This window comes from Epinephelus fuscoguttatus, linkage group LG4 (genome assembly GCF_011397635.1).
Source record: "Epinephelus fuscoguttatus linkage group LG4, E.fuscoguttatus.final_Chr_v1".
NCBI lineage: Eukaryota > Metazoa > Chordata > Actinopteri > Perciformes > Serranidae > Epinephelus > Epinephelus fuscoguttatus.
In genome coordinates this window covers 25,743,227-25,765,058 of record NC_064755.1, presented here as the reverse complement: position 1 = coordinate 25,765,058, position 21,832 = coordinate 25,743,227, and the positions used below count along the sequence as shown (strand labels likewise).

Genomic DNA, 21,832 nt, shown 5'->3' with positions numbered 1-21,832 from the left:
AGCGTGTGTGTGTGTGTGTGTGTGTGTGTGTGTGTGTGTGTGTGTGTGCGTGCAGCCTCCCACCACAAATCACACAGTCAGATCATTCAGTTGAGATCATTGCATATATTCACACAATTGCAAAAATATTTACCAATAGCATACTGAGCATAACATTGATACAAGGGATCATATTATAATTCCATCATTCAAGTTCCATGTTTATAATAATATTTAAAATAATATTTTTAACATAGTCCAACGATGCTTTGTAAATACATTTCAGGCAAAGCACATAGATTGAAATGTGATTTAACACGAGTAACACCAGTGCCAACTTCATAGCTGTGGTAAAAAGGCTACAGTGCAAGGTGTGATTCAATTCTCACCCACTCACACTTGTTTCACACCCTGTGTGTGTGTGTGTGTGTGTGTGTGTGTGTGTGTGTGTCTGTGTCTGTGTCTGTGTGTGTCTGTGTGTGTCTGTGTGTGTAAATGAATTACACCTTTCTGTAGCAAATAGCACGGACTCCAGAAATTTCATGAGACGATTAATCAGCTGTTCACCTGCTTTGGCTTTAGTTAAAGGGAAACTTTGGTATTCTCAACCTGGTTCCCTTTGTTTTTGTGTCTGAGTGTGACGAATGGAGACAACAATTTTTGGAATTGGCCCACTATTGAGACAGGAAGTTCCAGCCTTAAGAGGCTGCATTGTAATCCCATTCAACGCGCAGACAGGTTTAGATTGTTATTTTAAGTGTCTGACAACATTATGGAAATACCCTACAGAAAAATGGAAAGGTTTCCTAAGTACGAACTGCATGTAACCAAGGAGAAATCTCACTTTTTCCACATTGTCAAAATCCGCTTAATATTCAGCCATGATACTGAAAATATTTTAGATAACACTAAGCAACACTTTCTGTTCTCCAACACAACAAACTCTTCCTGGCACTCCTCTCTACAACTTTCACTAACCCTCCACTTTTGTTTTGTTGGATAACACTAAGCAACACTTTCTGTTCTCCAACACAACAAACTCTTCCTGGCACTCCTCTCTACAACTTTCACTGACCCTCCACTTTTGTTTTTCCTGCATCAAGTCACCTCTCGCGAGATTTCAGAGTGCTACCAGCAAAAAGTAAGGAAAAATATTTCCTTTTTTCCACAGGGTCCTTTGCTTTAAGTTGCCAGACACTTTTGATAACAATCTGAGCCTGTCAGTGGCAAAAACAAACACATTTAGTGGACAAAAATTGACATTGCAGCCTCTTTTGCAGCGGTCTCTCTCAATACTAGCCCATATTTAAAAAATGTTGTCTCCATTAGTCACTTAGACACAAAAACATGGGAAAATACAGCCCAGGTTGAAAATACATTAGTTCCCCTGAAAGGTCAATACAACAGTTTTCCTCTCTGTCTATAGGTTGTTCGTAGTCACACCCAAAACAGTGCCACATCCAACAACACAAGTGACACTCATCTCTGAGAATTCTTTCATCGTCCCACTCCGCACACAGCCAAAAGAAAAACAAGTTTACATCAGGAGAAAGGTCATACTCTTGGTTTTACTCTCCAATATGGTTGCTGATTGTTCTGTTGGCTCTGTTGCCTGACTTTCAGCATCCTGCATGTGGACACAAGTAATGGTTATTAGCTTTAAAGAATACTTTCTGACTGAAATACAGCAAGACTTTATAACATATAAAACACTTCCACATCCTGATGCTATTTTTAGACACCCTGAGAACGTTTGGTAATCTTAAATCCGTAATGTACTTACTTGTATATGTAGTAGATAACAACCGCCAGCACCACTAAGATGAACAGGGCAACAATGACCACGGCTGCAATTAACCCTGCCTGCCCTGCATCGGTGGAACTGGTGAAGAGCTGGAACTGCTCACATCGGCTGCCTTTGTAATTTTCATTGCACCTGATTTAAACGTACAAAAATATGGGCAGGCTGTCAGCACAGAGGAAATTTGTCAACAATTTTGCCATCTTATGACATCAACAGATATTCAGAGGTTCCCACATATTCATTTCTGTATCAGAGACAAATGAAAATTGAGTTTTTCATTCTACTTACACACAGGAGAGTGTATTCATGGCAGGTATTTTATAGCACGTCCCTCCATTCATGCAATAGGCCACATCCTGCCCATCACAGAGGTCTCCATGATCTACACAGACATAACATGTCAGGAAAGATAGCTCCAACAGGGCTGACCATTCACCTTTTAAAATTATTTGTTGCTTTATTCTGATGAGTTTTTATAATTACCTGCCATCATTTGGAAAGTCTTTCTCACTGCTTCCTGAGAAGAAAAGAAAAATGTATGTCTCAGAAAAGGAGCTTATCTCTCACCAATTATGGAGAGCATGGAATAACCAGATGCCAGAAATAAAAACCAAGCTGCATATATAGACATTTTCTTGAATCTAAAAGGTAGTGTACACAAATATGGCAGTGTGAAAGATATAAATAATCACCCTGACTGATATAAATCAAAAAATCTGTCCTTACCAGCTGTGAAATCCCAGCTTTTGGTAGTTAGTGCAGGTTCCCGAGGTGAGTCATAGTGACACTTCACAACAGCTCCTAACTGCTTTTTGTTGTATATCTGAAGACGCTGTCATGTGGGCGTGTTCCTCCCTTGGTCTAAAAAAATGTTGTGATTGCAGTTTGTCCACATTGTAAATGGCAAGCGAAACGTCAGGATACTACCTAGTGATTGCAGGTAATTTGTTAGTGTGTCACAAGTGATGTCATTTCATGGCATGTGAGCAATACATGGAAAGCTATTAGAGGTCTTAAAAATTCTCCCAGGAGTCATTGTGACCACGTTGAGATCTGCATGAGCCTATCAGATCAAGACTGAGTACATTACGTTTTGTTTTTGTTTGTGGAGGTTGAGTTGCATTGTGAGATGAGGCACAGGATTGGCTGAAGAAAATCACCTGTTGTGCATGTGAGTTCAGCGTGTCTGGGTTTGGTAAGAAACAGCTGAATGATTGGTATGCAAAGAAGGCATGAATGGAATCGTGGGAACTTTTTTGTAGTCTAAGAACACATCACACCACTTCCCTCAGACGGATAATTACAGCTGTACGCATAGAACCGTTAGTACACTCATCAGCGGGTCATTTTTAAATGTTCACCACGTTCCAGTGGTGGAAGTATTCAAATGATTTACTGAGGTAAAAATAGCAGTGGTCTGAGTGTTGTTATTATTGGGCTACAATTAGATTATTGTATTGTGTGTATTGAGCAGTATTTTAATCTTGTTTTAGTCACAGTTGACCTAATTTAACAACCTCATACTCTGTAAAATTACTTTATTTTTAATTATTATATGTGCTTAAAATGTAGTTGTATTTATTTAATTTAAAATATTTTTATATAAATTAAAAATAGTCCTGCAAACTAATCATTCTCTGTTGCGCTTGTGAGTAAACAGTTAAGTCAGAGTAAGTTGATTTACTCAAGTTGCTAACACTTAAAAAGAACAAGTTAAATCACTTATCACTATTTTAAGTTGCAGCAACTTCATAAAATTAAGTAAATACAACTAAATTTTAATTGAATTCAACAAATAGATATAAAGTAGAAACAATAATAATAGTATATAGTATATAATAATAGTTATATGTACTTACCTTTATCAAGACATCCAGTTTCCTTAAAGGAAGATCAACTTTTCAGATTTTCTACTGAGAGTTATGGTCATATAAACAATGGGTCATTATTTTAAAACCAATATGCTTATCTATATAAAATCTTAATTTAACTCATTTTAATGGATGTAGTGATGTGAGAAGTAACATTGGACACCCTAGATTGATGCTGATAAAACGTTCAATAATGGTTTATAGATCAGTTATAAGCACCTAATAAGAATTTATGGGTTGCCAGGTTGTGAGAAATATCTTGGTTGGTTGGTGTCTGTGCTTCTCCTGTCTTCTCCCCGTCAATGGACTACTGACCTTCTGGAAAAGGGCAGCAAAATAACTGGACAAAAAAATCCAAATGTTACACTATTAACATCTACACGTGCAAACGTGATAAATTATTGTAAAGGAGGTAAAAAGGGACTAAATCACAATGCACAAAATTGAAGGAACTGATGGGATTACACAGTGATGGATATATAGGTGACAGAGGCGACCAATCTGTACCTCTTATCCTCATCACAGTCAGGACATGCTAGAGCAGTGGTTCCCAACAGGTGGATCCTGGTCCAAAAGTGGGTCCTGAGTCCATTCTGAATGGACTACAAGTGACTCGCAAACAGGTCAAGTTTGTAAATAACACAAGTGAATTTCAGGCACAGAGCTTTTACTTTGACGTGCTGTTTCCTGCTGAAGAGTGAGTAACTAATGGACAGCTATATAACAGAGACAGCAGCTTGATGACATGAGTGTGACACTGAATGCATTTAACTATGTGGACCTTGATCTAATGATGAAGGAGAAATCTGGACCCTGTGGCTGGACTGCTTGGGAACCACTGTGCTAGAGCATCTGTGGGTCTGGTGGTGTGAAGTGTGTATTTGGAGAGCACTAGACTAAGAAAAAACGAAAAGACAAAAGCCACGTGGGGCGCAGGACGAAAAAAGAAGACACAATTTGCAAGTTTTATTGTTCGTTATTTATTATTGATTGTTAACTAAGTTTATTTGTGATGATTTTTCATTAGTTATTTTTCTTGTTTGTGATAAATACAATACATTCAAAGATAATAATTGGGGGAGGGAGAGTTCCTCGCCCTGGGCAAGGTCCCTGAATGTGTTAGATCCGGCACTGGGATTACAGTTCTCTGGAACTGCACTTGAATTCATGCCACAAATAGATTAATTGATACATAAAAAAATGATTGTTAAACACGTATTATCATGTATAAAGGCAGACTTGATGGCTGATAAGAAACTGATAACCCAATATACATTCAGTGATGGACAGATACTTTTCAAACTGCATTTTAACCAAGCAGAAAGGATAAACACCTGTCAGATATTTTTTAATATCATTGACGCCCACAAAGATTTAGCCACTTCTTGTTTATGGGCTCAATGATTTCTAAAACATTGTTTAATTAATTTTAACCACTGATAAAGCCATTAGTCACACTTTATAAACCTTTCATAATGGCTTCAATATTAGAAAGGGACAGTATTTTTAAAATACAATAAGAGCACAGATATATATAATGTTGCCATTCTCTTCTCCTCTCACCCTCTCTCTGTGCCAGGGCCTAAATCCTGCGCTACATTTTTAGGATATTCAAAAATCTCAACAAGGCTACCTGGGAATATTCCAGTGAGGCTGCAGCCTAATAAATGGCATTAAACACCGCACTCAGTCATCATAAACTCACCACAGAAACACTTGAGGTCACTGTAAGAGATTTTTTTTTTTTTCGTGCGGGTGGGTTGTTATCGCGAGGAACTCTGAAGCTCAAGAGGTGAAGTGAAGCCAGAGTGTTTTTCTACGTCGACGCTTCCAGGGTGGCACAGAAAGAGGGACGTCTGCAGGCTCCTGTGGCTTGACATGAATATAGACTCACATATATGCTTTCATTTGATGTTATTAAGGGGTGTGTGGATCTGTGAATTTCCTCCGCGGTGACGGCGCTGCTCGTCACACATCTGTAGCCGCTGGAATCCTGTTTTCAGCACCTGGACAGCTCCCGGTCGTGAACCTCTCCTCCTTATTATCGGGCACATGGAGTCCCTGGTGTGATTGTGGGGGAAGCCCTGCAAGCACATTATGCCTCCCTCCGAACATGTCGTTATCTCCCTGATTCAGTGACAGCCCTCGTCGTCTCCGCTGAAGGATGCTGCTTTCAGTCCGGAGTAGGTGTTTTCGTCGTGCGCTGTCTTCTGAGAGGCGATACGGGTGCTTGGCCAACGCAAATTTAAGGGGAATCGCAGCCTACACACAGCAAGATCCGAGCTTCCCTCACACCGATCATCATCACCATCATCATCATCAGCATCGGCGAGAGGGGAGATATTACCATCATCACTGCGAGGGCAAAGGAGTCACGACCACACTTTGCACAATGTAGAGAACGCAAGAGGTTAGTGTGTCTCTTTGCTGGTTTAAAGCGCGCTGCTTAGTTGATGCGTTTGTGTTGGTTTGAGCAAGAATGAGACTGTGTGGCCTCTAAGCACAATGGGGAAATGTTAACAGCACCATAACTGTTTGTGTAGCAACGATTTGGTTGGGAATGACTGCATCTTGATTAGGTTACGTGCAGAAAGCCTGGACAGAGATGACCCACAGGACTGCTGCCTTTGTGGACAGCCACCTCCGCTAATGAAGCCCTCACTGTACACTGTATTTAGAAGTAGCTCAAGGTGCTGATTGTGAGATTCAATCCTTACTCAAGTCCTGAAACAGTTTGCCCTACATCCCAGAAACAATCTGTGATCCCACTTGTCTCTCTGGTCACCTCAGTGAATCCTCACAGAAAGTGTTTGGCTGTGTGACTTCCTGCTCATCTGATGGCAGGATCAATATCTTTATTTCCTGAGATATTATGACACATTTTTTGGGGAGGTTCTGCAGAGAAACAGTGTCACTCTCAGCCCTTGAATGACCTGGGCTGATTTATCCTGAGTAGCATTTAATCTGCTGTGCTTCACTACATTACTCTGCTGTGGTCTGCTGCGGCTGTGAATGCTGACTCCTCACCTCTCCGTGTCTGAAGGTGTTCCGCTGTGCCTCTGTGTGTCACACACACACACGGCCCCGAATACGTGCAATATTGTGCAATTCATGATTTTGTGAACAACAATGCAAATATATAACCATCGCAATTCATCTCATTGGCAGCTGATTTCAGTGTTACTTTACTTTGCAACACAGAACTGAGCTTTTTGCAACAGTGGCTGTTCCATGTTAATGCAGTGGCTGTGTGTTTGCCCATGTCATGTCTGTTCCCTGCAAAGCAGCTGGAGTGGGCTTTCACTGACCGGGCTTGGACATCAATGGCTCTCTATCCCATGGCACAAAGAGCTAGCATCCCGCTGTACTTGCTATGCAAGAGGTGTGATGTTCCTCAGCCCCTGATTCACAGAGCGGAGCGTATATTGGAGGAGATTTAAAATCCATTACAGTTTAGTGCTCCCCAGGAAAATAGTTGAACAGAGTTAGGACAGGGCTCCTTCAGAAGCATAAGCGCCGATACTTCATTGATAATTTTGCGTGCATTTGTGTTGTGATACTCAACTGTGTACAGATATTTCCTGATTTTGAGATTAAATGTTCTTTTTTGACCTTGAAAAAAGCATTTGGCAAAAAAAGCTGCTCTGAAGCTCCCAATTATCTCACAATGTTCCTCAGCAGATGGATTTGCTTCATGATTTCCTTTTTCTGTACTAATTACCAGAGGTGCTGACTCAAGTCACATTATTCGGACTCGAGGCACATCTAAAAAGACTTGCAACTCCACTTGTACTTAACACCAATGACCTGTGACTGCACTTGAGCCTTTTGACTGGAAAATACTTGATTCCTACAAGCCCAGAAATTAAAAAGTATGTTTAACAGTGTGCCACAAATCAGTTCATTTCCTAAATTGACTGACCTTAATGCTATTCTTTACATTTAATTACCCAGAGTCACTTTGTTTGAACCAATCCAACAGCATCCAATCAAGTTGCAGGAAAGAAACCTGAAGACTAAACGTTAAACATGACAGAGCAGCAGTTGGGAAAAATGATTGGGCGAGAGGCAGGGTACACCCTGGACAGGTCACCAGACTATCACAGGGCTGACACATAGAGACAGACAACTATTCACGCTCACATTCACACCTACAGCCAATTTAGAGTCACCAAAACCTGTCTTTTGATTTTGGGAGGAAGCCAGAGCACCTAATAAATATAAATTTAAAACAAAGCATTCATGATTTTGTAAATTGAATATATTGCTCTGTTATTAAAATCCCATTTCACTTGGTGAAGTGCGCATTATATCTTGTTTGAGGGTTGGATGCTCAAAGTTTAGTTTGGCACTTGACTAAGACTTGAGACCAACCTCTGCTAATTCCACTGTCCTTTTATATTTTCCATAGGTGTGGTAGGAGCCAAGTCTCTGCGGTGGTGAAATCACATTTCACACTTGAGGTCATTTAGTGTGAACGACTAATTGCAGCAACAAGACCTCAACATGAGCAACCCCCAGTAAGTATAACACCTGCCAGAGCCTTGTTTGAAACCATGTCAGAGAGAGTGTGAAATCTTAAATCTCTATTTATGAACACACCGTCTTTATGCAAAGGGCATCTCAGCGTGGCAGGATATGATTAGCAGAATGGGACCTGCATATTCTCACGCCCCTCCTGCGAATGACTTTGAATGGGGATAAGCGGGAAAGAGGAGCCTGGCCTTGTCCGGCAGCCGGCCATCTCTAGTCTCCGCTGGCATCTCTTAGCATTCAGGAGGGATGCTCACTTGTCATCTTCTCTTATTAATAATTACTCTGTGTGTGGTCCTCCAGACAGCCCCTGCATTCTGATGACAGCCAGGGTTGGGGCTAAGAGAAGGAAAAGAGGTAGCAGGGGGAATGGAGTGGAGTAGAGTGGAGTGAAGTGGAGTGAAGGGTGAATGCAAAATGGGTTCAGTCAGCTGCATCTTCTGGTTAAAGGCACAGGATGCTGCTTCAAACCAGCAGAGATCTCTGTCCGGGCCTCAGACCAGCAGATTAGTGCAGCTGATGGTTGATTCCATTTGAAGGAGACGGTTGGTGCAAAACATCTGTAACCAGATAATGCAGAGAACGTGTTGACTGGTTAGTAGTACAAAGACATGACTTAATGCTGCAGAATGCCGGTGAATCTCTGTGAAGTGACAGATGGGAAACTCTCATGCAGAGAAAGGTCTTTGGAGTTATTTTCACCCCTGCTCTCTTGACTTGATGCTGCTGTAAATCCACCCTCTCTCTGTCGCGCTCTCTGTGTAGCCCTGTAGCATCGCTGCTGTGGAAACAGTGGGAGGCAGGACAGGAAATTATTAGATGCGCAAACACAACAAATTAAAGGCAATTTATCTTACATATTTCTCATAGCACTTTAATTAATAAAAACTTACATCTCTCTGTGTCTGAAGTTTACATTCATGAAACAGCCTTACAAACAAACATTTTAACACAATAGATCCAGAAACAATGATGAGATGGTGCTTTTCCTGTGCACTTGGTATGGAGCTGTTTGTGCATGTTTTTTCTCACACAGCACACAAAGAGCGAACACCACACACCCCGAGGAGCCCAGTGGCTTTGAAACGGGTCAGCTAACATTTACTGTAACTAACCTCAATGTCACGTGATGCAATGCCACGCTGCTCTTAATTTCTCTCCGTAATGAAGCCCTCTCGCCAATCGCTAGGACAAAGTCTGCTGATGAGCATGTCACCGCTCAGCAGCCATTGTCTGTGTTTATGTTCGTCATCATGATGTTAAATGATAAATTCAGATTTGCAGCTCCTAGGTTATGGTAGAATTATGAAGGAAAGCCTTTCTTGATTGAAGCTTTTGGATCCTTATTTCGCTCCAATACAGACTTTCTAGTCTAACAAGAGGCTCTGGATGCCATGTGCTGCAATTCTAGTACACAGTTTGCTGTTAAATATTTCGTCTGTGATGTGTCAAGGTGTTAAGTATGAAAAATCAGTATATCAAGTAGTCTGTAATTTAGCGATTTCCCTTACTAAAATGTAAAATAGTCCTTTATAAAAACACAGATTCGTCTTTGTGATAATACATGCAGTCACTAAACTATATGGGTTAAAGATTAAGTCTGAGAGTGTCAACAAATCCCATGAAGAGATCTAATCTAATGGTTCCATACGAACATATATGATGATCATTTTTTTCATATTCCTCTGCGCCATTGACCTCAATTGTTGTCCAAAAACAATTAAAGACACATCAGTAAATCACACTGTTGTTCAGGGTGACATGTTCCTCTATCACAATGAACCTGGGCACTGTAGTTTATTTTGAGTTTGTCCCATATTCCGTCCTGGCGCAGTAAATACGAGTACATCCAATGTGTATTAATCCACAACTAAAAATGGTTCCCAACAAATGTATCATTATTCCTGTCTGATGTCTTTGTTAAAACAGTGTCCAGCTGTTTTAGGAATACACTTGCTTTTTCTACTGGGGATGAATGGACTTGAGGCTGAGTGCCACAGACTGCAGAAGGAAGTAGTAAAGTATTGAAAAAAAGGTACTAATGCATTGTTTGTGTGGCCTTCTCATTGGGTTTTTTGACAGAAAGAAAAATATAGAATAGTGACTGCCTTGCACTTTAAAGGTTTACTGTATCTATACCAACTATAGTTATGTAGTAGTTATAAGGCCTACTTGAATGCTGCTGTTGGGATGTCTGCATTGTAATTCTTCATGTTTCATACAGTGGCCGACAAGGGCATCCGCACTCGGTAGCTTATGGTGCGTTCGTTTTGTACTTGGAGGTCAGAAAAAAACATGGACGCCCGCAAGAAAGCCTTTGTTGCCCTTGCACTTTTGGAGTATAGACAGCTTCAAAACCATCATGCACTCCAACTGATGAACGCCACAGATGAGGCTGACCTAATGTAAAACAAATAAGATAAACAGTATGTTAGCAGAGTGTTTACGCACTATGTATGTGACCGGCAGCCATCTTGAATTCGTAAGTCGGGGTTGATGTGATTGCTCCAAGTTTCCAAGTTGGAAATCTGATCTCAGGGTGCGTTTGAGTTTAAACTTCCAACTGGGAACTGGGAATTTCCGACCTGCGAGTACAAAACAAACGCACCATTAAAAAAAAACCCACGGGAGCAACATGCTGCAGCCTCAGAAACAATGCTGATTTAAAAACACATATGAAAATCCCAAACAAATATGAAAATGTGCTGCAGAAGGCCAAAACAAACCCCAAAAACAAAATAGTAAAGTAAATACAATGGACATTCTGCAGGTGAGTGCTCAGTGGAGCAGCTTGATTTTTGACCCTGTTGCTCTTTGATAATATTGTAGAAGGCCAAATGTAGAAAAGAATATGTACCTTTTCATGTTACATCTTTACTCCACTCTTCTTCCCGCTTCAAAAACAAACACTTTCTCATCTGGTCTTTCGCTCTCAAGTCGAAAATCAAGATGTTCCACTTAGCGCTCCCCCTAGAGACCTGGAGAACTTGTTTGTGACTTTGCATCATTTCTGTATTTGCAGCATGTTTGCTGTTAATTTGGCTTTCTGCTGCACATTTTTTCATCTGCATCATGTTTCTGTTGTTATATTTTGTTTTGGACTTTTCTAATGTGTTTTTGAATTAGCATTGTTTCTGAAGCTGCAGCATGTGTCTCCTGGTGGAAATGTTTTATATCATGTTGTGCCCTTGTCAGCCACCGTAGTTTCAGGCTTCATCCTCTCTGCCTGCTTATTGAGGTGATACGGACACAAAACGACAGCTGAAGCAGTTTCTCTATTAACAGTTAAAAGAGGACTCCAAAGGCCAACAAAACACATTCACTCTTCATTGATGCAGTGGAATTGGGTTATTTCCCCTTGGACCTCGAAAGAGCAGGCATTGCCTAAAAGATCTGATCTTACAAATGTACCATTGTGTCGGGAGCTTCTGTCAGTGCTGCTGCTGCTGCTGCTGCTGATGGGAAATCTGGACAGTGCCCATATAAGTGATTTGGCACATTGGTCTCACTTTCCTGATGATATCAGGGCAGTGAATTGCTGTGCACCGAGGAGTAGCCAAGTGTCCGTATACAAACTTATTGGGTAAGACAGAGCGGCTGGGTTGTAGACAGCTGGCTAGAAATACCGTGGCAGTGAGCACTCAGAATGACAATGATACCGATGCCCTCTGCAAACCACCGGTTCATGCTGAGGCAGCACTTTAAATGCACTGAAGTGACAGGAGCAGAGAATTTATTGCTCAGAATAGGTGATTTAAGATATAATGTGACAGGCGTTAATCTTACCCCTTATCACCTCAATAGAATAGCTATATTATACTTTATTTAGTTGTTGTTGTCCTGTGTTGGAAATGGATTGCATTATAATGACAATAAACTGTTGTCAATGTTGAGTTTGGCTTTATTAACAGTTATTTATCCACAGAAAGCTGCGTAGCTTGCATATAGTCACACTCGAGTGCTGAAGGTTGAGTGACTGCTGTAGGACATGTCAGCTACAGTTTTACAGCCATTGTGGGAATTTGAAGTAAAGACCACTCAGCCACAACGGCCTCTTACCCCCAAAAGACTGTTACCTGCTGATACAGTACAGACAAAAGTCAGGTACAGATGTCATTGAGCTTAAACTTGTCTCTTACCTAAATCTGTTTTAAGACGTATTTTACTGATGGAGAGATGGTCTTTTCATAAAACCATAGACTGTATAAATATCGGACGTAGCTACGGTGATGTGACCCATTGGTTTGTGGACTACCGTTTTGAAGCCTCAAGCTTGGTACTATGACCGTCACCATCTTGGTTATTTGGAGCCAGAATGAAAGGCAAAACCATTTTTGTACCAGACTGTAAAAACATGTTTATTTCTGCTGTAAAGTTGGGCATTTTAACACAGGTGTCTATGGTGATTGACTCACATCTGGAGCCAGCCTCAAGTGGCCATTCAAAAAACTGCAGTTTTTGGCACTTCAGTGTTAATTTTTCAGCCCCGGAGGTTGCCGCTTGCATAGAACTGGGCTGTCTATGCAGTGAAGATGCAAATACCTTTGAAATTTGTTCTACTTGACCAGAGAAAACAGAGAAAAAGGGCTGTAGCATTTGCTTTTTCTCCAAGAGGTAGAAAACCTACAACTACCAAAATGAACTGCGTCGCAACAAAACAATAAACAGTTCCACTGGACATAATACAAGGCTGGCCATTGTTTTTTTCCCAAAGAAACTATATGGTAGCCAGTAACAAACATTCTCGAATTAAAGTTAAACGGTACACTAAAATATGTTTCTGAAAAAACTGTAGGCAAGAAATAGGCAACACAATACACAGTACACAGTACAGCACTGCTGAGTTTAACTGTTTGATCTTCAGAGGCCATTTTTACAATAAAAGAAACAGTATGGTGCCCACTTCTTGTTCACATATTCTTATATTACAGCCGAACAGAGAACTGAAATATGTTTCTGAAGACATTTTAGGTGAGAAACAGGCAACAGAGTAACAGAATCTTGGTTCATTTTTTGAGCAGTATTGCCTAGTTTACCACAGTTCATTTACACGTACTAACCAAATTGTTATGATAAAGCTGGTTGAAAATCAGATTAGTATTCCTTTAACCAAATAACAAAACATATGAAGTAAAATACAAAAAATATATAACTTAAACACATTCATTGGGCATTTAATGCGACCAAATTTAACATTAAATGACCTCTGATTTTAGCCTTTTAGTCTCAAACTGGTTTTAACCTTAAGACTCACACTTGACTGACAGTTAACATGTCCCCAGCTACAGTACATCTCTGCAAGTGAACATATTCCCTCCTGATGTATCTTACATCAGCATTTGCACCTCCTTTATGTGCTCCAGTGTTGGTATTCAGAGTAAAAAAAAAAATATAATTTAGTTTTACTTTCTGCTTAGTTCAGCAGTATTGGACTTCAGTGGTATTTGAGTACCTTTCCTCACAGACGGCTGCAGAAAAACTGAGGCAAGAATAGATTACAAGTGAGATTCATTTAAACTCCAGATCTATGGAATCACTGAGAATTGCCAAGAGGATGTTCCTATTGAAAATGTCCAAGAGAAAAAGAAAAGTGCTCTTGTACGTATTTCCAAGAAGTGTGTAAGTGGGAATGGAGGGTGTTATTCAGCTGTAACTGAAAAGAATGGAGGCACACGAGAGGAGTTGCATGTTGAGAATATTAATAACAAAACAATGTAAATCTAATCGCATGTTTTTTTAGTCCTATATTCAACGTAAAGAATTATTATGCCTCTCATGTTGTGACAATAGGCACTAAATTGCTAGAGTTACAACCGGAAAGGAGAGATCACAGCAGGCTATTATATTTTTATATATCTATCGATCGCTGCATCATGACTTATAATGATTTGATGTAAACATGCTGGGGGAATAACTATGCATCACTTTTACTCTGGGGAGCAATCCTCTGCAATAATTACACATCGGAAGGAGACAGACCTTTAAAAACACAAATTAGGTTTTAAAACAACAGTACTCTCTAAAACACACATTTTTATTAAAGGGATAGTTCACCTCCAAATCAAAAATCCATACCTGTAGTGCTATTTATTAATCTAGGTAGTCTTGGTGTGAGTTGCCAGAAATCATACAATCTAGTTTCATTATTAAAAAACTGAAAAATTTCCTGCTCACCTCCCCTCACATGGGGTGGTGGTGATGAGCCGCTCTCCCAGTTTGGGGGTCATAGCCCCAAGTGCTCTGATTACCACTGGCACCGCTGTTGTCTTCACACCCAACATCTTTTCTAGCTCCTCTTATAGCCCTTGTTTTTTCCCAAGCTTCTCTTTTTCCTTCTTTCTGATGTTGCTGTCACTCTGGATTGCTACATCTACTCTTTTGTTGTTTGTCAAAAGTAAAGGCCCGGTTTCACCCCGAAGTCGTCAAAATCCGGTGCTTGGGCAGTGACTTGCAGCATCAGCAACCAACGAAAAAAGGCATCCTTTAACGTCGGCATGTTACGCAGCTGGTTGCCATTATAGTTTAAAGATGTCCAGCAGTGTCAAGGGGAAGGTGGCGGAACAGGCATGAAATTTAAGGTGGTGAAAGTCCGACTGGGGCAGGCGGGAGTGGTGGTTGATGGGTCCAAAGAACACCAAATTTCACCCGAGAGAGTGTTGTTCGTGTCCCATAAGATCCTTAAGTTAAAACTTGCTTTTGTTGCCTAAACTCAACCATGTGTGTTTGTTGCTAAAGGAAAAAAAAGTCAATTTGAAGTGTTGTACTGACGTTGTGCGTTTATTTTTTAAGAGACTGGATGTAAACGTTCAATCTCCTGTGAAAACGGAAATGTATTTTGAAAGAAGACAATGCATGTAACAGGCAGAACTTGATACGGTGTCCCAGAACGTCAACAACCAACACACCCAGGGTACCTTGCATGTCGTATGTGGACATGGGAAGTCCATGATCAAACGTCAGTATGTGACAAGGTTGGAGTGAGAATGTGTTGATCACATCAAATAAAATGTGTTGGGTTTTTTTTCTAAATTTGATGTGAACTGTCCCTTTAACACACTAAAAATTCCTAGAAAGTATGTTTGTTATTAACCGAATAATTTCTGTAGTAGTTGTCCTGAGTAGATGAATATTCAGGAAAACATGAGCTATGACCAGTTTTGTTTTTGTGTTTAGTGCATCCTAATATAATCTAGCAAGTTCACGTAACTACAGCTTTAAGATGTGGCTGTAAGAAAAATCCCATGTAAAAAAAACAAAATAATAACAGACTAGCATTAGGAAACATTAGCTAGTGCAGAAGCATGTTTCTGTGCCTTCTGGGCTTTATGGTAAGCCTTAGCTCTTTCTCTATATGGGTGCGAGATTTCCCCCCCCAGCCATGCATGCTCTATGTTAACCTTTTTACTTCCTCGTGGCGATTCCTAATATCACATGCCTCTGAAAAGTTCCCAGCCTTTAGCATGCTACTGGCTGTCCTTGCCTCCATTGTCGAATGGAGCAGGGTGTTCAGATGTGAAGCCTCCACTCTCTCCCTGCGATGGCAACCAGCCACTCCACTGGGCTCTGCACATAATGGCTCCTGGCCTGCTCTGTGATTGTCTGGAAATGTGATTTTGATGCACTAAACAGTTTGTGTCTGTCATGACTGATTAGCGTCCTTGTTGCGGTCGGTCGGAGGTGCCAAGTCCACAGACAACACTGGGATGCGCAAGTGTGTTTTTGTGGCAAGCATGGTAATATATGGGCGTTTGACCCTCGAGCTAAACAACACATCCAGCAGGACACGCATAATGAAAGGATCAGATATTTAAAGGTTGGGAGGGCAAGGCTTTTTATGTAGTGAGGACACAAGAATAAGAGTTTGTGTTCCGTAGCCTTGTTGTACCACGTTAAAAAATATATAGTTGAAGTGATTCTTGGTGTTCTGTAAGAATAACAAAATAACCTTTCAAGGGAGTGCATTAAACACCTACTAGTGAAGAAGTAAGTCGGGAGAAAGAAAGACCTATTTTCCTCATCAGTCCTGCCTACATTAACATTTAACGTGAAGGTGGAGCTGCTCAGTGATCTTCTACTAACCGTCTCCTCCCATTCTGTGTCACCTCCAGCACAGAGGTTGTTGAATTCACCAAGCCAATGGCCTTTGTTCCCTCTGTCTTGTAATCAATGCCTTCCTCCACTGTTAAGCACTGGAGTTATTGATGTCTCCACACTGGCTGCACTGGGATGGCTGCCAAGCCGTGTGAGACTCCTGTTCCAGGGTGACTTCTCCTTGTCCGCTATTGGCTGAGCTCGAAGGATCACAGCCCTCCCTACGCATTTAAGTTTCAGGACCTCAGTGGCAGATAAAATGACACTTTGTCTGGTTCTGGCCAAATATAGCCAACCTCACAGAGAAAAAGACAGCGGATGAATCAAGATGGAAAAAGCTGAGCCTAAACGAGCTTTTTTGTGCCCTCCAATGTCATTGATGACATTTGAAAAATGTTTAGCTGTAGGATGATACAGGGAGTGCAAACCAAACCCAATCACCAGAATTAACGTTGCCATTATACATCTCTGCAAACCAGGGATATGTTACATTTATACATTTCATATTACGTTTCAATTTTCTATTTTATGTTGTGACAACGTCGTGGTTAGTTTTAGACACAAAAACAACTTAGTTAGAAGAAGGAAAACATCATGTTTTTGTCGCAACAAACAAGACTGGTCATGTACTGAACTATTGTTAAAAAACAAACGCTTTTGTCGATACAAACATGGTTGGACATATCCTGACTTATCGATAAAACCACCCACTTTTTTCACAATGAACATGGCTGGATATGTCCCAAACTATTGTTAAAAAACATTCACCTTTGTCACTAAGAACACGGCTTGATGTGTCCCATACTATCATTAACAATATCAGCTTTTTTCGCTACAAACACAGCTGGACATGTCCCAACTGTTGTTAAAAAACATCCACTTTTGTCATTACAAACATTGCTGGACGTGTCCCATACTATCATTAGAAATATCAGCTTTTGTTGCTACAAACACAGCTGGACATGTTCCAAACTGTTGTTAAAAAACATCCGCTGTTGTTACAAACATGGCTGGAGATGTGGGGTGGTGAAAAGGCCTAGAAATACTTGACCCATTGTCCAAGTTAGAGGCAAGACATGTTTACTACAAATGAGCAACCCTGAATGGTCTCACTCTGGGGAGAAGCCTTAGAGCAGTGTGACCTGGCAAACATTGTGATGGGGAAATAGATGTTGTTGGCAGAACAAACTGTGGTAGAACGCCAAGTATTAAGATAGATTATTAAGATAAGCGGAAGTTCTGGAGAAGGCAGGAATCACACCCACACCCACACACACATACACACACGGAAAGTTAGGTATGATGTTTATCCGAGGAGGAGTATAGGAATGTTTGGTAAACTGCTCTGCAGGGCTGCCTCATTGTTGCGATATGTCAAGGTTGTATTTGTGTCTTCAATAAAATCCCATAAAGACTGCAAGACTGATCCTTTGTCATAGGACTCCTTCTTCAAAACATTGGCGCCCAACGTGGGGTGACCTTAAGGGTCAAGTATTTCTTGGCATTTTTGCCACCACAGTTGTCCCCAACTGTCATTGAAAATCACCTGTTTTTGTCGCTACAAACATAGCTGGCCATGTCCCGGACTATCGTTAAATTGTCACTTGCCTAGGTGTCACACCATTCACCATCCCTTCCTTCCCCAGACAGAGAATGGGAATGTCAACATTTTATTCTGGTAACTGAGCTGTGCAAAGCATACCCTGTGGTATAACATAGGTTTTTATATTGATTTCAAGCAGCCTTTGGTTTCCATTTATTTCATTATTCTGTTCAATAGAAACCTGGGTATGTGGATACAGCATGTTATAAGTCATGGTTTTAACAGGTATTGTAGTTTGGGCACTCAAGAGCATGTTTTTAGATATTTAAATGCAGAAGAGGAATAATTAATGTCATAAAAAGAATAACGCCAGTTCAGTGAAACTGAAATATCGGGCTGTGGAGCATCCTTGAGTGCATCAGCAGGGAGAGTTTTTAAAATGGTAACTGCTGACAACTGGGCAAATGCACCAAATGCAAATGCAGTTGTTCACTCTAACACATCACTCATCTCGAGCAAGTTTTAAGTTTGAGTTTCAGTCTATAGTGATGAATGGAAACAAATGGCTGCCTGGGAACACCAGTGAATGCTTTGGAAAGTAGTCTGAACAAATGTAAAGTGCACTAGATTCTGTTGTTGAAGCCGATATCGTAAAGAAACTTTTAATATTGCCATATGTATAGAATGCAAATTGTCGTATTTACTGTGGTCTGATACTTACTTCACTGCATACTCTGCTAATGAGAAATGTAGATCAGCTTGTCATCACTTGCCAGGTAAATGTGCCCTTGTTGAAGGTGCCAGTAAACACTGTAAACAAGGAATTTCACACCATGTTTGTGTTTTCATTCATCAAAATTAAGCATAGTCCCAGCAGTTATTATCACACTCTGTTACCTGGAGCATTTCCCAAGTAGGTGCACTCAAATAAACAGCACACTTTTATACAACCTTGCAATGCAACTCATAAATCCTTGCTAAAGAGTTGACACATGACTTCACAGGGTGACAACATGCAGGTGCAAATTTTAGCTACAGTATATTGAGGTATAACATGCAAAACCACCAACAACACATCCATCTTCTGACTCTAACGCTGCTCTGGTTGTGGTGTGTGTGTGTTTATACCATAGGGCACCTCCCCAGGCCGGAGCCTCAGAGCTGGAGGTGATCTCCCAGCAGGTGGAGGAGGATAACCAGTGCGTGGCCCCTGTCCAGCTGGTCAGCTTCGCCTACAGAGACTTGCCTTTGGCTGCCCTGGACATATCCCTCGCTGGATCCCAGCTCATCTCGAATCCGGACGAAGAGGACAACAGAGAGGGGTGCGTCCCACAAATTCACTCCGACACCACCCTTCACTTTGTGTTGCTGCTTGATAGTTTGACCACAGTCAGTCAAACAGTCTCTTGAGATGATTCTTTTATTAGTGAGACGTTGTGAGTGGGTATGTAGGAAAAAAAAGGCACTGTATTCAAGGAACGTGAAGCTCATGAACACTTCCATCATTTGAAGCATATCAAACATCACACGTTTGAGGATGCTGGGAACAAATTAGTCGCATGATTATCAATGAAATCTTTCTATAATTAATTTATATACTAAAGAGCCCGAAATGTAATTACATATTGATTGATGTTCCTGATGTTTGCCATCACAGTTAAGAAGATACAAGAAATATGGTGCCTGAGACGTTGTCTCTGCTTGTTGCGTGAAAGTGCTACATCCATAATTAAGGCAGAATCGCAATTACTGCAATCTATAATCTACCCTGGCAGAGAAAGGCTCTGCCGTCACTCTCTCCATTGCTCGTTATTGCACATGGTAATTACACCTGGCGTATTGAATCACCCCTCATTCTATATTAGAGTCCGGGAGTCGAGGATATTTGGCGACAAATTTATTAGTGTCACCATGTTAAATGGACAATGTCTCCACTGATGTGTTCATTTCAGCTCAATGACACAGCAATTTCTCGCCACCAGACAGGCTTCTGTTCATAATGTCGATTTCTGGCAGAAAACAAAGAGTGTTGTTAGTGCCGTAGCTTTCCTGAAATGTCAGAGCCCTGTGGCGGTGCTGTTTCTGTCCACAAGGCCTGCTTGTCCAGGGTTCGTGTTGTTTTCTTATCACCATATCGCCGTGCTGCAGGCTCAGTACTCTCAGGACAGGACACGCCCCTGCTAGAGCACCCCTGTAGCAAGTGTCCATGGCTCTCCACTCAGGAAGCGTGACTCACAACCCTTTGGCATGCTGCAATGCTGGCATCCATGCAGAGAAAGTCGACAAACAGCATAAGCTTAATTAGAGCATCCGGCATTTCGCCATCCAAGCCCCGTTGTGTCAGCTGACCATGTCCGGCTGGACTTTGCCTGGTCTGGCCCGGTCCGGGCCGATGGCTCTGTGGGACGGAGGGCAGGGACAGATGGGTCCTTTCCCAAACACCCACTCTCTTATCGTACCTCGTAGCTTTCTCACTCCGTCTTGCTCACAAAAAGGGCAGAAAACACACACGTAGCAATGCCGCAGCAGAGGGCAGGATCTGGCAGCCCAGCAAAATTATCATCACAGTGGGCACCCTCATATGGCACCATATGACACCCTGGTCCCCTGGGATTTGGCATCGTGCAGTGGAAAAGTCATGCAGCGCTAGGACATGTCTCTGAGGGATTTATCAGGTCAACAATGTGAATATTCTTTATCATGAAAAGTATGATAGCACACACTCTGATCAGAGAAACTTCCTCCTCAAGAATTCAGCAGAAACCGTGTGCAATCTGACACCCATGTCAACGTTACCGCATTGTTCAATGAGCTTTTTAGATTGGAATTCCTGATTTTAAGGTCACAGGCATTCCAAGACGTACCTGTCATCACAGTTTCATACACACATTCATCTTTTGGTAGCACTCTTTGAAAAATGCCAGCTCGTCGCCACAGGTTCTGGCTGCCTTTGTGACTCATGTGTGTAACATCAGAGGAATGACACAAAGGCAGGATGTGTTGTATGCTGCAAGATTTTAGATTAATCAAGGCTATCAGAGGCCCTAATGGCAAAGCAGTGAAATGATTTACTTTGCTCTGTCAGCTCTGTAAACCGCTCTGCTCTTGTTTATTGGAATGTGTAGTCACGGAGACTCCTCTGCATACTGTAGGCTAAATTTAGCACCTTGTAAATGATTGTGTACAAGAATGTAAACCCACTTTCATTGTGTTGCAGTGGCTTTGTGCTTCGATTTTGGTGATAAGCAGGACAGTTTGTTTTCTCAAGCTACCATGACTTACAGTCCTTTCATCTTGGTTATGTCATTTTGTGGACGCGACTCTGTCCTGTGGTAGTAGATACAGGATGTTGTTTGGTTTGCAAAGCTATATTGATTGCTGTTCAGCATTGTCTTTTGGATCTAAACATGGTGAAAGGAAAAGCGTGAAGGTCAAAGCTTTACATAGCTTTACACCAGTGGTCAGAGATGGGAAAAGAAAGCGCTTATTAATAAATCTTTGATGTTAAGGCCTCGGTTTTGTTTTGTTCCTTATGATTGTGGGAAAAAAACGAGCAGGATACACACCAGAGATGCGCATTTAGTCTTGCATGGCAGCTCCTCGTGGCTCTTTATCAGGAGACGTGGGCGATTATGTAGGAGGTGGATGTTCTTGCGGACTACAAGGGGCACACGCAGTCCTTGCAGATTCTGTGCAGTGGTGAGCTGGATGGAAATATTAATAGATTTTGGCAGCACCATCTTCTCCAGAACTTGCTGGAAAGGTCTTAAGATGAGGGCGATGTGATTTCACATCCACCTTTGGTCACTTCATTATTGTCTCATTAGTATTGTTTTATTTTATTTTGTTTTTAAATAGTAGATTTATTTTTGAAAATACAGAATATCAGAATTTTTAAAAAAGAGTTGAATGCTTTGTCATGTTTTTATTTTAGCAACTGTAGCAACCTAACCAAGACAACAGAGCTAACAGACTTGTGTAATTAGTGTAAGTGACAACAGCTTGCAAAGC

General features: G+C 41.2%; 2 protein-coding genes across 2 annotated transcripts in view; one reads left to right on the top strand and one right to left on the bottom strand.

Annotated features, from left to right (window-relative positions):
- Nucleotides 1-85: 85 nt before the first annotated feature.
- On the bottom strand, nucleotides 86-2,614 carry LOC125887823 (pro-neuregulin-4, membrane-bound isoform-like). The gene is made up of 5 exons (XM_049574902.1): nucleotides 2,510-2,614; nucleotides 2,267-2,300; nucleotides 2,072-2,165; nucleotides 1,763-1,915; nucleotides 86-1,606 (listed from the first exon to the last, which is right to left on the bottom strand). Exons 2-5 carry the CDS (start codon nucleotides 2,274-2,276, stop codon nucleotides 1,534-1,536), a joined length of 330 nt encoding a protein of 109 aa, XP_049430859.1. The 5' UTR covers nucleotides 2,277-2,300; nucleotides 2,510-2,614; the 3' UTR covers nucleotides 86-1,533.
- A 1,781-nt stretch (nucleotides 2,615-4,395) lies between these two features.
- The window catches only part of tmem266 (transmembrane protein 266), a 36,742-nt gene continuing 19,305 nt past the window's right edge, over nucleotides 4,396-21,832 (top strand). The window contains exons 1-3 of the mRNA XM_049574120.1: nucleotides 4,396-6,064; nucleotides 8,066-8,174; nucleotides 18,955-19,143. Coding sequence (XP_049430077.1) covers nucleotides 8,161-8,174; nucleotides 18,955-19,143 — 203 coding nt within the window. The 5' untranslated portion in view covers nucleotides 4,396-6,064; nucleotides 8,066-8,160. The remainder of the gene's footprint in view (nucleotides 6,065-8,065; nucleotides 8,175-18,954; nucleotides 19,144-21,832) is intronic.